The sequence below is a fragment of the Polypterus senegalus genome, chromosome 5 (assembly GCF_016835505.1).
Source record: "Polypterus senegalus isolate Bchr_013 chromosome 5, ASM1683550v1, whole genome shotgun sequence".
Taxonomy (NCBI): domain Eukaryota; kingdom Metazoa; phylum Chordata; class Cladistia; order Polypteriformes; family Polypteridae; genus Polypterus; species Polypterus senegalus.
In genome coordinates, this window is record NC_053158.1 from 72,353,503 (window position 1) to 72,370,042 (window position 16,540).

Sequence of the window (16,540 nt, forward strand, 5' to 3'; positions counted from 1 at the left end):
CAGAAACCATTGAACTACGAATTGTACAAGGTCAGATGTTCATAATTGTAGATCCACCTTCCATCAAGTGATCAAAAACAAAAGCTGTGTAAGCAATAGAAACAGTTTGAAAACCAGTATACACAGAGGAAATCATAAACAAACTAAACACTGCAACTGGGCCAAGTTTCAAGTTTTGAGGTAGCAGCAGCATTAACCACTTCACCACCATGCTGGCCTACTCTTGAACTTAAGCAATGCTCCAATAAGGGTTTAAGATTAGTGCTGATTGACCAAATATTTACACCCATCAGTGCCAAGAATGAGATTTAGTGGCCATATACATCTGACTTACTTGAATATGTCTCCTACAGGAACTCCAGTTTCTTCATTCTACAGTCCAAGAACAAGTACACAGGTTGAATGGCAACATTAAATTTCCTTGGTATCAGTAAATTTGGTTATATTCATGAGTGTGCCCCCTGATAGACTGGTAATCCTATCACGAGCTGATTCCTTCTTTGCACCCATGACTAACTTCTAGCAGATTTTTAATAAATAACCCAAATGATCATCCTATTCTAAATGCCTTCAGACAGGTTTTAGTTTTTGGAATTGATAACCTAGTTTTAAATTGAAAGCATGTTTGCTAGGCCCACACACCAACCACATAATCCAAGGGCTATGCTTATGAAGACGCACTCTCACACTGATTGTACTTATCAATTAATTAGCAACAATTACAGTACTCCAAATAAAGGCAAAAATTGTAACTGAACAAAACATTCCTATACTCTAACTCATCTCCATTATTAATGCAACCTATGATGGACAAGTCATCAGAAAATTTCTGTAGATGGTAAGCACTGGTGTGCTAGAAATCTGTTGTGTAGAGGGTAAAGAAGAAGGGAGACAGAACAGTTCCCTGAGATGCTCCATAATTACACACCACCATTTCTGACGCACTGTCCCTCAATGTCACAAACTGCTGTCTGTTGGTCAGAAAGCCCATAATCCAGGAGATTGCAGGAGCATCGAGATTCAAAACCTTGAGCTTTTTTCCAGTCAGTGAGTAAGAATGGTGCTAGAAGCACTGGAAAAGTAAAAAAAAAAGCATTATCCTAACTGTGGTACCACCTTTATCCAAGTGAGAATAGGCTCTGTGGAGCATGTAGATGAGAGCATCCTTTACACCTACAAATGTGTGTGTCTAATAGGCAAACTGCAGAGGTTCCAGGTATTCTGAAACAAAGGGGCATAGTTGTTTTAGGACCATCCTCTCTATATCTTCATGATAAATGAAGTAAAAGCAACTGGTCTGAAGTCCTTGGGATCACAATGATCAGTTTGCCAAAATGGATCTTGTCTAGAGATGTCTTCGTCTTGGAATGAATTGTTAAAAAAACCAAGACTATAACAAAATGACAATTTCATTAAACAAGAAATATCATACAAGTGTCAAAGCAACAAATACCCAATAACAGAATAATTATTTTTTGCTGCCTCGCACTCTTGAGTCCTTACTTTAAGTCTTGGGTTACCCTGGTTATCATACCACATTCCAAAGACATGCATGTCATGTCAACTGGGGATTCTGAATTAGTCCCACATGAATAAGTGTGCATTAAAAGGTGTTTCAAAAAAGGCAAAATGGGTAAGCTCTACAAAACAAGCTAAGAAGCAGGTAATTATCTTACCCGTTTTGCCTAGCATAGGCCAATAGATCCAGCTTCAGCAGGAGTTGAAAAAACAACTATAAATATTAGAAAAATTAAACAAAACCCCCACAAGGAGGAGCGTTACTGTCAGCCGCTGCCTTGTGGCCAAAATGAGCAACAAGGAATCTTTATAAAACCAAAGATTTATTGACAAAAATAGAACAAGTCAAGTCAAGTTGGGGAGCATGCACTGGTACAGTGCGTTGCCGCACCCACTACATGACGAAACAACTTGGGATCCTGGTTGGCAAAGCCCAGACACTCAGACTCCTCACTCAGTCACTCGAACGCCCCGATCAGAGCCCCCATCGACTCTGCGAAGATCACAGCATCATCAGTAAAGTCAAGATCTGTGAATCTTTCTTCACCAACAGATGCCTGACAGCCGCTGGACCCCACGACCTTGCCCAACACCCAGTCCATACAAGCATTGAACAGAGTAGGAGCAAGAACACACCCCTGACGAACCCCAGAATTAACTGGGAAAAACACAAAGGTTCTGCTGCCACTCTCCACAGCAATCGCAGTACCAGTGAACAGGCCGGCCATGATATCCAGCAACCTCGAGGGGATCCAGTGAACCCTCAGGATGTCCCACAGGGCAGCTCGATCAACTGAGTGAAACACTTTACGAAAATCGACAAAGGCTGTACAGAAACTAGCAAGAACCTTAACTGGCACTGAGAACAGTGTTATCCCCCTGTAGTTGTTGCAATCCAGGCGATCACCATTCCCTTTCCAGATAGGGACAACAAGTCCCATTTTCCATTCAGTCGGGATGATGCCAGTCTCCCAAATGGGAGCAAAGATTGCTTGCAATGCTAGGAGGACATCCTTACCGCCAACCTGGAGAAGTACATCCCGGATACCACAGATTCCTGCAGCCTTTCTTTTCTTCAACCTCCTGTGCAATCTCAGTGCGATTGGGTGGTTCACAGCTAATTGGAGGATTGGCCTCAAGGACTGTGGACCCAGAGATATCCAACTTCCTAGCTGGAGGATCAGCTTTGAACAACTGCTCAAAGTAGTCAGCCCAGCGGGTCACAACTGCAGTGTCATCCGTAAGGACCATTCCATTAGCTGCCCTGACTGCAACTCTCTGAGGAACAGATTTGGATGTGTGTAATGATTCCATTCGTCTGTAAACAGGACGTGGGTCGCTAGACCACAGATGGTGTGTGACTTGCTCACAGATTCCTCTAACAAACGCCTTTTTATCTGCCCTCAGAGCCCTTGCAGCCGTCCTTCTCAGTTCCCGGTACAGACCAGAGTTGAGCCATGCACTGCAACTCCTCTCAGTGATACCCAGGGTGCCCTGTGAAATGAAACATCTCCTTCTGGGAACACTGGTAACACCAACACAACCCTCAATAACCTTCAGGGTCTTGTCACGGAAGGTCTCCCACATCACATTAAGATCGGCAGTCATACTCAAATCTGCAAGTTCCTCACACAAACTGTGTGCAAATTCATTAGAAACAGCCTGGTCTTGGAGTCTGGCCAAGTCCAGGCTCATTTTCCTAGTAGGAATCCTAGCTGGATCCTAAGAGTAGCAACAACAAGTCTGTGGTCAGAATTCACAAACTGGGTACTTCTATAGACCCTGCAGTTTTGCAACAGCCTCCAGCGTCTGCCCACGAGGATGTGATCGATCTCCTTCACCACACCACCAGTATTGGAGTACCAAGTCCAATGATGTGGTTCTGGGAGCTGGAACCAGGATCCAGTGATTTGCAGCCCCTGACCTTTTTCAAAGTCAAGGAGCATGGAGCCTCTTTCCCCACGGTCACCAGACGCATGGGGACCAAGACAATCCTCATAGCCAGCCCTGTCAGTGCTAGTAGCTGCATTGAAGTCACCCATGACCAGAGGAGTGTCACCCCATGGGCACCCATCAACTACTGTGCGAAGCTGCAGATAAAATGTCTCCCTCGTCAAGACATCACTCACTACGGTCGGAGCATACACTGAGACAACAGACAAGGCACCCAGGGATTGCCGTAATCTGAGTCTCATAATACGCTTGTTGAAAGGAGTGACATCAGACACCATTGGAAGAAGCCAATCCGCTACAGCAACAGCTACTCCTCGAGTATGACAGCCATCAGGGCGACCAGACCAATAAAAGGTGTATCCACCTACAGAGATCTGGCCAGTCCCCGGTCTGCGCACCTCAGAGAGTGGCCGCCACTGAAATGCAGAGTTTACGCAGCTTCTCCGATAGTAGAGGAAGATGATCATCTTGCCAGAGAGACAAGACTTTCCATGTGCCTACCCGTATGGGCCGCCTCAAATTTGGACCCGAGTGCTGCTATGCAGCAGGTGCCGCCTCAGTTCCGATCCCCAACAGACCTGACGCCATTGGCTCCCGAGGGCTTTCCCCCATTCCCTTCATGATGCAAGCAGCCTTCCTATGGGCAGCTGCAGCAGAGCTACTTTTGTCCTGGGTATGACGTTAAACTGCATCCAGCCCTGTAAGCGGGGGTTGGTGGGAGCATTGGCACTTCAGCCACCGTAAAAAAAACTTCACACAACTCTGAGACGACAGAAAAAAATAGAACATATACCACAAAAGCACAAAAGAGCAAAAAGAAGCACAAAATATTTCCTAACAAGCAATCCTATGCAAACAAAGTCCCAAATCACTGTTCAGTAATCAGAATCATTGAAAATAATCAAAAAGCCAAAAAATCAAACCATGAAAAGTGAAACTCGCAAATAACTCCAACAAACAATGAATGATCCCTACTCCTGAACCGAATCAATCAGTATAAAAGGCCTAAGGGAAGCCTCAGGAGTGGTGATGCTAGGGTGACCCCACCTCCTGGGGCTCCAACCACAAAGAATAAGGAACATAACTACATTTAAAATAAGAGAACACAATTAAAACATAATGTATTAAATCAACAGGAAAAACATAAAGATGTGAAAAACAATAAATGAAAATGAAAAAAGCTATAAAATGTAAACCTCACAGATTTGTATTCATGGGCTTGAATCCTGGACTAGTCATCCTCTTTGTAGAGTTTATTTCCTGTCCATGTCCATGTTACTCTAAGCACTTTGTTATTTCACTCACATCTCAGAATTAAGTTTTAGTTTAATTGGTCTGAAGTGAGCGCTCATTTTGCATTACTGTACTTTGTAATAGACTAATTTCCTATTGAGGGTCAAATAATTATACTGACATGTAAATCTGTGACATTAGATGAAAAACGTTTTTTAAAGAAAGCCAAAATATGGATCCATGTTCCCACTTAAATACCAACACACTGAGAAAATATTTGTGAGGAATTACTTTTCTCTAGTAATCTAAATATTGTAAATGTATACATTTTAGCAGTCGCTTACCTGTTAATCTCCTGAAAAACGTATTCCACACCCCTCAGGAATGTACCACCCCACTAAATTAATATCATATGAAAGTTTACGGATGAGATGAAAACATCTGGCTGATTGGTTAGTTAATTGCTATGTTGCTCAAATTGCTTCCTAGAAGATGACAGGCTATCTGCATCAAAAATGTTTTCATTTTGTGTAATTGAAACAATGCCTGTCTATATGAAGTATACCTTAATTGAAGATAAATATCAAATCTATTGGGAAGCTGAAATGTATATTGTTGGAAAAAGAACTGAGGCAGTTTAAAAGTGCTACTGTACCATGTGAATAATTAAGAAATTGTTGAATCAAATAGTGTTGCATACATTCATCTCAAAAGCATTATGTCTAGCACTACCACAAAGAACTGTCATTTTTAATAAACCTATTAAATGATTGTGATAGAGCCTTTGTGTAGGCTGTTAAAATAATCATAGTGTAACGTACTATAGTAGCAAATACCTGAGTAGAATGTCATGCTAGCCTTACTATACATCTCCCCCTTTATTCATTGAAACCAACATAATTGTAATGTTTGTTCCTTATCTACTGGGCAGAAGAGCAGAAGTCTACCAGATCTTTCAAACTTCTCACACTCATATCTGACACTACTGTTTCCACATTCAACACAGCTGTAAAGCCATCCTACAGGATTCAAGCCTGGGGCTCCAACAAAGCTTCAGCTATCCCATGGATGAAAAGCATTGCTTATTATATTGAATATAAATAATCTGGAGCGTTGGGTCTTACATTGGTATCGTCTTTGTTTGGTATCCAGCTGCTGACCAAATAATCTGGTATCATGAGTCACAGTAGACCTCATTTATACTCTAGCTTTCTCAGACTTGTTGGATTATGCTCTGCAGACTGTGAGAATGAATTTGGAGCCCTCTGAGGTTTATTGTACCACTACTTGCATCATATATAGCTTATACTTTCCATTTCTCTGTGGACATATGACCATGATAAAAATATTATGTATGTTACGCAACAAATCTATTTTAATTGTTTACATTTGTAATATTATAACATGATGTGGGGAATATAACTCCACTCATAATTTAATCCAATTATTTGATGGTATCTTTGAATATTTCTTCTTATTATTTCAGCCTAATAAATGCACATTTCTTTTTCCTGATCTAGAAGAATCACACATAATAGAATACCTGTCTCCTTAGTACTAGTCAAGCAACCTCAGTACCTCACAAGCCTTGTTTATATTGTGCATTATTAGTTGGGTCTGACTTTTAGTTTTAACACTGAGAACTACAGGGCTCACAGTAAATACTGAATGCCAAGCAATCAAAAACACATGGAATTTATTATTACACAGGTAGTCAATGGTACATTGATAACTCACCAAGCAGTGTAGCTAATAGATGCAGTTTGGGGACTTTCTAATATTATATAGAAATGTCTACGTGTGGAGGTGTGTGTGTCTGTCCGGCCCGTAAGGGTTCCACCTCCGAGGAAACAGAAAACTCGCTTAGCCGCTAATAACACAGGCGAGGCCAGCACGTCAGCAAAACGAAATCTCTGAAGAAAGACAAAGTCGCTTAGCTGCTAACATCAGCACAGCGGTATCCCTTTTACTTTTCCTCCCGCTGCTAATGCACAAGCAACGTGAGCACGTCGGCAAAACGAATCCTCCTAGGAGAGAGATGCCCAGAGTAGTTCCTTTCAATTACCTACATTAAAATTTTTTTCTGATGATTTCAATAGTTTCTAGGACCCCAGGCTTTTAACAGCACTGGCTTACACAGCTAGTATTAGTATAATGTTTTTTAAATGTTAGGTGTCATTTAGAGTGTTTATCATTGTTGTCATTGTTTCAAATAGTTCTAAAAGTTCCAAGAAAATTTACCAGAATGACTGAATGACAAAGTCAAATGTTGTCTGTCTCTGAATACATTCCTGTGACATAGGTAAATAGTAATTGATGAGCAATGTTGGCCTGAACAGCCTGATTTCATCAACACGGGTATATATGTGTGTTTTTATACTAGCCTTTCACAACACTCTTTTTAATTATGTTATAATGTATATAATGTACATATTTTGATGCAATGACGCCTCCATCAGGCGTGTGTCGTGATTTTGAGTCAGGACCGTAGCGACAAAGGGTGTGAGGTCTTCTAAATTCTGCACAAGCCAGGCCAGGCCTCCTTTTGCCGTATTTATGCATTGCGGCATTAAACTGTCTGGATAAATTTAAAACAAGAATCAGCTTTTATAATTTGAAAAGCTTCAAATCCTCTGGAGTATTTGCTTACAAAAAGTAAAGCCTTCATTTTCCAACAGGTCCTAAAAATACAGCTTTCCTTAGTCTATCTTTAGATTCTCCAAAACTTAAACATGCTTGACTCCATCGTTTTTTTTTCTTACAGGTTCCTTCAGCGGTCACAAAGCTCTGTTGCTATCTTTAAGAAATTTTCACCTTCCTGACACAGCCCTCCTTTTGTGACTGGAACTGATCTGCTGTTGCAAAGACTAACAGTGTCTTGTATATGAATCAGAGAGGACTTAAACCACTGCAGGGTAGTGACAGAAATACCCAGATTGTTCTCCATTCTGGTCAGTAGAGTGTCATGTTTGACAGTGTCAAACGCTGCACTGAGGTCTAACAGAAATAATATGCTGATTTGCCCAGAGTCTGATGTCATAAGCAAATCATTAGCTACCTGAAGCAGAGCAGTTTCACAGCTGAAAACCACAGTGAAAGGGTTCCATTAGTTAATTAGAAGTTAAGCAAGTGGTGACTTGGGAGGCCACAACACACTAACAGAAAAGGTGAGAAATAGGCAGAAAAGTATTTTGTCAGCTTCAAGTCAGACTTTTTTAACATTGGGGTTACAGAAGTAATTTTAAAAGTGGCTACCAAAAAGCCAGTGTCAAGGGATGTATTTATTATTGTTATAACAGTCGGGATTATGGCAGGATTTAAAAAGTGTGGTGGGTTTTGGGTCAGTACACAGGTAGTGGGCCTTATGTTACAAAGAAGGTCAATAACACATGCAGATGTGGCTGGTGAAAATTTAGAAAAGCAGCTGGATGGAATGGGAAGACAGGGAAATATATAAATGGATAATGGATTCCTATTAGTTGAGTTATCCATCCATCCATTATCCAACCAGCTATATCCTAACTACAGGGTCACAGGTTCTGCTGGAGCCAATCCCAGCCAACACAGGACGCAAGGCAGGAAACAAACCCCGGGCAGGGCACCAGCCCACCACAGTAGTTGAGTTATTTAGATTTTTAACTTTATTATGGAAAAAGTGTGCGAATGTTTAACAAACTTCAGTAGAGAAGGTAATTGGTCCAAATGCAGGTTGAAGTAGTTTATTAACTACAGAGGACAAAACCCTCGGGTTATCATGGCCACTTTCTATTATTCTGCCACAATGTGTGTTCTTGGCTGCAGTTAGTGCATTTCTGTAAGCACTTTGATGGACAGAGAAAGCCTAGATATGCATATGCACCCTTAATTTTAGTAAGTGGTTATAGGTAGTGGATGGGCACATTTTATCAGCATAATGGTTAGCCCTGCTGCACACATATTCTAGAGTTCTGGTTTTAAATCTCATTTCAGCCACTGTCTGTTTGAGCGCTATACTTACAGTATGTGGGATTTTTCTCTGGATACCCTGGTGTGAAACAGGTCATACAGCATCTCAGAATTGGTTGGATATGTCTGTGCCCAATGATGGACGGCTCCCCAATTCAGTGCTGGTTTTTGCCTTGCAACCAAAGCTACCAGGATATGGTCTGGTTGCTAAAGACATTTTATTGAAAAAATACCAGCTGAAATCAAACGTTCATTAAATTAATAGAAGGATATTATTATGTTTACATTTTGCTATTATTATTTCTATCTGCTCTTGCACTTTTGATGCATAACATTCGATTGTATTCAATTGCTTTAATACCTACAATACTTTGCATTCCATGTACAGTTTGCCTTGACTGCCATCCTTTGATTTATCTTTGTTTTCTTTGTAAAATGCTTTAACTCATGACTCACTAAGAAAGACACAATATGCAGCAAATAAAAGACTGAGTGATTAGAGGCAACTGCTGAACAAATGTCATTATCTGGGGCAAGTGAGGTGTTATAGGAAAGCAATAAAGAAAGTTGACTCATCATTGAAGAGTAAGTGAGTTGCAGAAACAGATGCAGGAGGTGAATGGTATGCCCAGATGTTTAATGCAAAATAACTTGACCTTTAACCATACAGAAGATTTGGTCAGGTTTGAAAAGACACTTTTGTAAAACATTACTTTAAAAGCTGAGATATTGTACTATCTTAGTGGAGAAAAGTATGCCTGGAAAAGAAAAAAATATGTGCATATAAATGCACATGTGTATATGTATTTACTGAATCAGTTTATAGTTTATTGAGCACAATCACTTAATTAACTCATTGAACTATTTACAATTACGCATGCAAGTTAGCATGTCAGCGGTGTCATGTTAGTTATTACAACAGATCATTCATTAAGCAATAAAGTCTCATTAGATATTAACCAAAACAGTGCTGTTATAGGGCTAGGGTTTACTGTAATCAGAAAACTGTCTGGTAAAGAAGCAAAAATTTTATTCTAATAAAGCCTCAGCAGGGGCCATTCACAGAATATGTGACACAGTGAATCAGGAATCAAATGACCATATTGCCACTTACAGTGTTAACCTGGATGGTTTGGATTACATTATTATAATAAATAAAGGAATCCTCCACCCAAAAAAGATACTTTTTTGCATATGTCACTTACTCCATATATTTTGCAGTGGTGGCAGAAAAAAAATCTAATGTTTTCTTGCAGAAAGGAGAAAAGAAAGTGTATAATATAACAGAAGACAATAGTGACCAGTGCTGTAAATCAATGGAAAATAACACTAACGTATTGCACTTTGTTTTTAAATATCATTTTGCCCTTTCATTATTTCTTAGTTATTGACAGCTTGCATTCCCAAAGTGGAAATACAAAGTATGCAACAGCTCAGTTGTTCATCTCTCCATACAATAAGAAGCAGAAAGAAATACCAAGAGTGGCTGTGACACAACCATCATTAAAACATAGTGATTAAATCAAACATTACATGCAAGTTTTGCCCCTGCTTTGTGTCTGGTGCAGCCGGGATGACCTCTTCTAATGAAATAAGAAAATTCAGAAAAAGAACAAATAGATGGATTTATTTTCTCACATGTTTGGATGGGCCTGTTCCTTGTGCTGCATCAGATTATCAGAACTGCATCATCCATTTATCGATTCTGATATGTTAAACTCAATTTAAAAAGCATATTTTAGATGTGTGTAGTCCGATTTATAAATCTTCATGCACAAATAAAAGATGCAGAAAATAAAATTTTGTGAGAATCAAAATAAACAAAAGATATATTTAAGTTTCACAACTTAAATATGTTAGTTTATAAATACAGTAGAAATAAAAGGTAGCTGTTTATTCAGTGCTCGAGTAAGTTTCATAAATTTATGTATCGTGGAGTAATATGTTTTAATCTCTGAAGGCTGAATTTGAATATCGGTTTATATGTTTCATATCACCTTACTTTCTAGACAATTACTCCGTAGTATATGACAAGTTTATCAAAGTGCTGCGTAAGCTAAAACTCACAATCACACATCGGCGGCCAAATTCCCCCTACCTTTGCAATCCTCGTTTTATTGTCCCTCAGTGGAGTCTGGCTCGTACCAAATGTAACCCAGATTTTTTTTCTTCTGTTTTTGAAATATGAACTTATATTATATCTGAAATAAGGCGCATTATATTGTGTTTGATATGGAATTAGAACTAATGTGTGTTTTTTTTTTTCTTTTTCTCTGAAGTTTCACGTCATCACATTCAAAAACTTGCACCCCTCCTCCCTCCGAATGGGACAGGCCGGAGCCTGCAAGTTTGTAGCGGGACAAAGTGAATCGAGGATCTGACTCTGCAAGCATACAGTAGTAGACAAAAGTGGCAATTGAATGGGACGAGGTAGGGAAGATTGAGAGAGAGGGGGAGTCTAGGAAGACTTATTGAACGGGTAAATGTGAAGAAAGAAGGAAAAGCGACTAAAACAGGGAACAAGAAGGAGCAAGACTAGAAGCTGAAAAAAGCATCATTATTGTCACCTGCCGGGTTACAGATCGAAGGACTGAAACTTTGGTAGATACAAACGATGAAAGTCGCATGTTTAATTGTACTTTTGTGGGCTTCAGCTGTGAAAAGTCAACAAAAAGGTGAGAAGAGAACGCATTTGTATTCAATTACAAATATCTTAACATAACTGTATATTTTGAAATTTATTTAAATTAGCCGAAATTCACAAAGGACCCCATTACATTGTCGTAATCTGATTTTCATAACTGTTGAAATTCTCTGATACTTGTATTTCGTAAAGGAAAATGCAGTCTTTGATTTATATATATATATATATATATATATATATATATATATATATATATATATATATTTGTGCATTATAAAAGTTTATGTTGTATGCACTAAACAGACACTCTGAAATACTTGGGGGTTGTTGAGTTACTAGTCTGCTGAAAAGAAATGCTCTTATCTGTTAAATCTTGATATCGTGATGTTGGCAAGGCATTAAATATCAATTTTCTCGTTCTTGTGTGGGGTTTATTGATTCCATTTAAAGAGGGCAATTACGAAGTCCCAGCATCACATTAAGCACACAATTTTGTTCTTCATTCATTATTATCTGGGCTGTTTAAGTCCCACGCATTCTTCCCACATATTCTGATACGAGTTACTAGTATACTGAGCTGAAATCAGCCCCACAAATGTGTTTCTTCAGAATCTCAACTGAAATTTGCAAAGTGAGTGCCGATTTTTAATGTGCATTAGAAGCAGCTCATCAACGATCAATCAACTTACACATTGAGACGTGAGAAATGCAGAAGACGTAAAATGTAAAATTTCAAGTAATACAAAGAATGCCCATCTTCGCATACTTCTTAGCTGATTTTCCTTTAAATGCGCATGAATCACAAAGCCACATACATGTATTGCGGAAGGGGCGCTTTTGCCACACAGTGGGAGTTTAGAGGGTGGCCGAGCTGAGACAGCAGGGATGATCATACCACTGTAATTAAGTAGTCGGTATGTTTTTATTTGCAGTGTTATGGTGGAAGAATGAGTTCATTGTAGCTACTGTTTGCGATGTCTGATTCGACAGTGCATCTCGTGAAGTTAGTTTCTCTGTCAGAAATACAAACCTGCTGCACAATAATTTGTGAAAACGTTGTTTGCACTCCCTGCAACTCAACCACATTCTTCAGTTCCAGTTCATTTGTCATCCGCCTATCCATCTGTAACCCATTTATCCATATCGGGATTATTAATAGATTATGTATTGGGAAACAGGAGTCAAGCTTGTTATGCAATTTTATGGTATGGAATTAATCACTTGAAAAAGGGAGCCAATAGGATAGCGACAATAAAAGTTGTTGCACTCCTTTAAGTACAACCATTATGGTAGATATGGAGAAACTCTTTAATTTATGAATGGTGTGCATACTCAATAAATTTGTAATAGACTAAATAGCCTTGTGGTTTGATAATGTACTGTACTACAGAATATTGCAATCATGCAACATAATATAATAAATTCTGTTTCTGAATGAAAAGTATTTTTAGTTAACAGGTTATGTTAAAAAGTTAAAAGAGATTCTGAGCCATTTTGATCACTGAACAGAAACTGTAAAATAGATAAAAAGTTAAATGTTATCTGTTGTTCCTGGCTTTTCTTTATCCTTTCTGTATCAGTCAGTGTTTTGGGGGATGAAGTAGGAATAGTTGGTAAATGTTTGTTTATGTCTATACCCTGATTAACATACAAGAAACTTTTTTCATCTCACAGACATTGAGACATTTAGTTGATAACTTGATTAGGCTGAACAAGGCAAATAAGGCTAATTGCATTTTTCAAAATGAAGCAGTGTGTTACATTAATATTGAATAAATGCATCTGAACATTTATCGTAAACCACTTCTATGTTTAGAATTAACCTAATGTACATATACATTTACAATCCATCATTTTACAGAACGTTAAACTATATTGCTTCACATTTGAATTTAAACTGACGTCATAATTACAGTGTAAGGAACTCAATGTCCAAGTGCAAAAAGACATTCAGACACTTTCCTACCCTCACTTGTTTCTTTTTTCTTGTTATCAGTCAACGTGTTTTTATTTACTTTGTGTGTTTGTTTCACTGTCGGTATTATGTTGATCCAGAGTTTATGTCAGAAGTGTTGTGTACAAGGCAGGGCTGAACTCCAATTGGGGGTTCCAGTTAACTCCAGACCACAGTCATACTCACACTCACATAAGAACAATTTAGTGTCAACAATTAAAATGATGTAGGAGAATTGAGAAAGACATTGAGAGAATGTGACAGCACCACAAAGACTGCATCTGTCTACTTGACTCAAGTCGGTGTGATGAATATTTTCACACAAATAATGCCTAGACTAGTAACACGATATAGATCTCTGGAGTTTTCTTACACTACTGCTAACTAAAATGCTACTTTGCTGACCATTTCTGAATTTACTAAAGAAAACACAGTTACCTTTTAACTAGATATTCCTTTTTTATGTGGCAGCAGATTTTGAATCCGCAACAAATTGCACTTGCCTAGGTAAGCCCTCCATGATGTTTGTCTGTTATTTTGCACTTCTAAGAGTTACCAGCTGTTGAAAACCAAATGTGATCAATTTCCTCTACAGTGGTAGGAAGCCCCATCTTCACCCGTCAGCATGAACAATCTCTAATTTATGAATGATGTTTTATGATCTCCTTAGTCAGTGAAAAATGAAGACTTTCCTTAAAGTATTGTGGAGACTTTATATGTTAAACGCCTAAAATTTGTGAAGTACTGTGATGTATAAACCATACAAGTCAATGAAATGACTTCACTTACAAACATCTTGCACACGTTTCAAATGACGTTATTTGTCATGACAAAATATTGTAGAATTATTACCCTTTGTCAGAGTCCTGGATTTCAGTTTGCTGTTGTCTGCCTGGTTATTTTCCTCCCACATCTCAAAGGTTTGCAGGTTAAGTTGATTACTAACTTTAAATTGTTCCATTGTGAGTGTGGCCATGTGTAAAAGAGTTTTCTTTCCAGTGTTTGTTCTTGACATGTTTACATGCTGAGAGGATAGGCTCCAGCTCCTCATGACACTTAGCTGAGTAAATGGATGAATGAGTTAAGTAATATATACATGGTTTTATGTCTTGCACCATGATAATTGTAATTTTATGTTGGTTGCAAAAGACTTGTCAAAGCAGCTTGTTTATTTAAACACATTTTCATGCAGTTACTGTTTAGTTTTTTGTCATGCCATTTCTCACTGTAGTTTTAAAGTTGGTTTACCTTATTACTTTAATAGATTAAAATGTAAAGTGATATTTTCCTCTCAGAGAAGAAATTATATCCAATATCTATTTTAATAATCTATTTTTTCTGAATGTAACTGCAAATTGCATCAGTTGAATACCATAGATACAGGCATGTGCATCTGTGGACATTTCAGTATCTCAATTTATGGTAAATACTGTCAGAATTCTTTGTAGAGAGAATTCTTTGCATAGTAATCCTACTGTGATACACACTGTGAGATGCTGACAGTGGAGCTTTATTACGAAGGGTGTTGAAACCCTATATATGAGGGACATTTTATCGTTTTCATTTCTTAAATTTCTGACGTTCGTTTATAAATACAGTATATATCTCAAGGTTCATTTTATGTGTTCGAGCAAAGACAAACCATTCCAGCTATTTTAATTAGTATGGTTGTTTCTCTTCAGTACTCTGCAGGTGAAGCGATGTGAATAAGTGTTTTGTGCAACTCTGTCACCACCATGAAGACTCTGCTCATTATTAAGCCAGACATCAAAGTGGGGAAATGATTTACTGGCAATGATATTATAAAATTAAAAATAGCCTGTAAAACTAATACAAAGCCTCTTGTATGAATCCCTGTCTATAACCTCTGTAACCCTTTTTTACTACTGGCTCCTCAGGATTAAAGAGTGTGTAGACATTTTTCCAGTGAGTCTATTCAGGACTCAGAATCTTTTTCTTTATGTTTTAAATACAGCTTTGTGTTCAGTATAATGGTTTCATTGCATGTTAAGCGTGAAGCGTAAAAAAATGTGTTGCCTGTATGCATGTCTTATGGACTGCTGCCATTGGAATGTTTCAAGGCAGAGTGTTAAACTGACAGATAAAGAGAGAGATCTGATTATTACAAATTATTATTTGCCTGCCTATCTCATTGTGTTTATCCATAACTTAATTTTTGAAAGATTACTATTTGTATCCATAAGTGTTTCTCCTAATATATTGTTTTTTCCACCTACATGGTGTGCATTTCAGGTTAACTCACTCTAAATTTGGTCTGTATTGGTGTATGTTTGAGTGAGTCCTGTCATGCTGGTGATTCCATCCTTACATCTGATGGTCAAGCACTGTTTGCTGTGGCCCTGAATCAGATTAAATGAAATTGAGATGCTATGCTATGGCTATATGTATGTGTTCCAGTTTGCTTACTAGTGAAGTGATGCTCTGTCCATGTAATTTCTGCACTGTACCCGATACAGCTGGAGCATCATCAATCAATGAACATTTAAGTCTATGCTGAATAAGGCAGTGTCTAAGCAGATTTGCTTGTGAGTGTTGTCCAAGAGTTTGAGCCTGAGGAGACCAAAGTGCACTAAATTGGATACATGGATGTGATATACAGTACTGTTTCTTGTACTGGAAACACCATTTTAACTTGTCCTCTTATTTTACGAGGCATTACAGATCACTCAATAACGAGAACAAGGTCCTTCATAATTGTGTAATACTTAAATCCAAAACACCACACTAGGATAAGTGGATTAGAAAATAAATGGATGCATAAAATTCACTATTTAATGTACTTATTTGTTTGACTGTTTTTCATATATATATATATATATATATATATATATATATATATATATACAGTATTTATTTGTGTCCAACTGAAGTAATACTTTAGATTTCTTTCTTTTTTAAAATGTTTCTTCCTTGCATGAATTTAGCCCAGTAAATGCACCTAAAACCTTATGGCTTTGTGTGGTTCTAATTAAAGATTTATTTATGTTTTAACACCTGACAAAACCAATGACTGATATTTACTATATCGGATCCTTACTGTTTTGTTTGTTTAACTGCTATGTTTCCTTCCTTCAAAGCCCTGGCATCTCTGCTGGGAACTTACCAGTACGTCCTGTTGGATACTTGTGTCTTTAAACTCAGTAGTCTTTCTGTGTGATGAGTTGTTCTTCCAAAGCAGCTGCGTTGTTGAAAGAATTCCTAAACTCTTTGGATATTCAGTTTGTTATTAAATCCAGAAGTGCCAGAGGGTGTTTAAAGCGGCAGTAGATTAT

At 38.1% G+C, this 16,540-nt stretch overlaps 1 protein-coding gene across 1 annotated transcript in view; it reads left to right on the plus strand.

Annotated features, from left to right (window-relative positions):
* The first annotated feature begins 10,950 nt into the window (after positions 1–10,950).
* Positions 10,951–16,540, plus strand: part of lama1 (laminin, alpha 1) — a 186,861-nt gene continuing 181,271 nt past the window's right edge. The window contains exon 1 of the mRNA XM_039754802.1: positions 10,951–11,324. Coding sequence (XP_039610736.1) covers positions 11,264–11,324 — 61 coding nt within the window. The 5' untranslated portion in view covers positions 10,951–11,263. The remainder of the gene's footprint in view (positions 11,325–16,540) is intronic.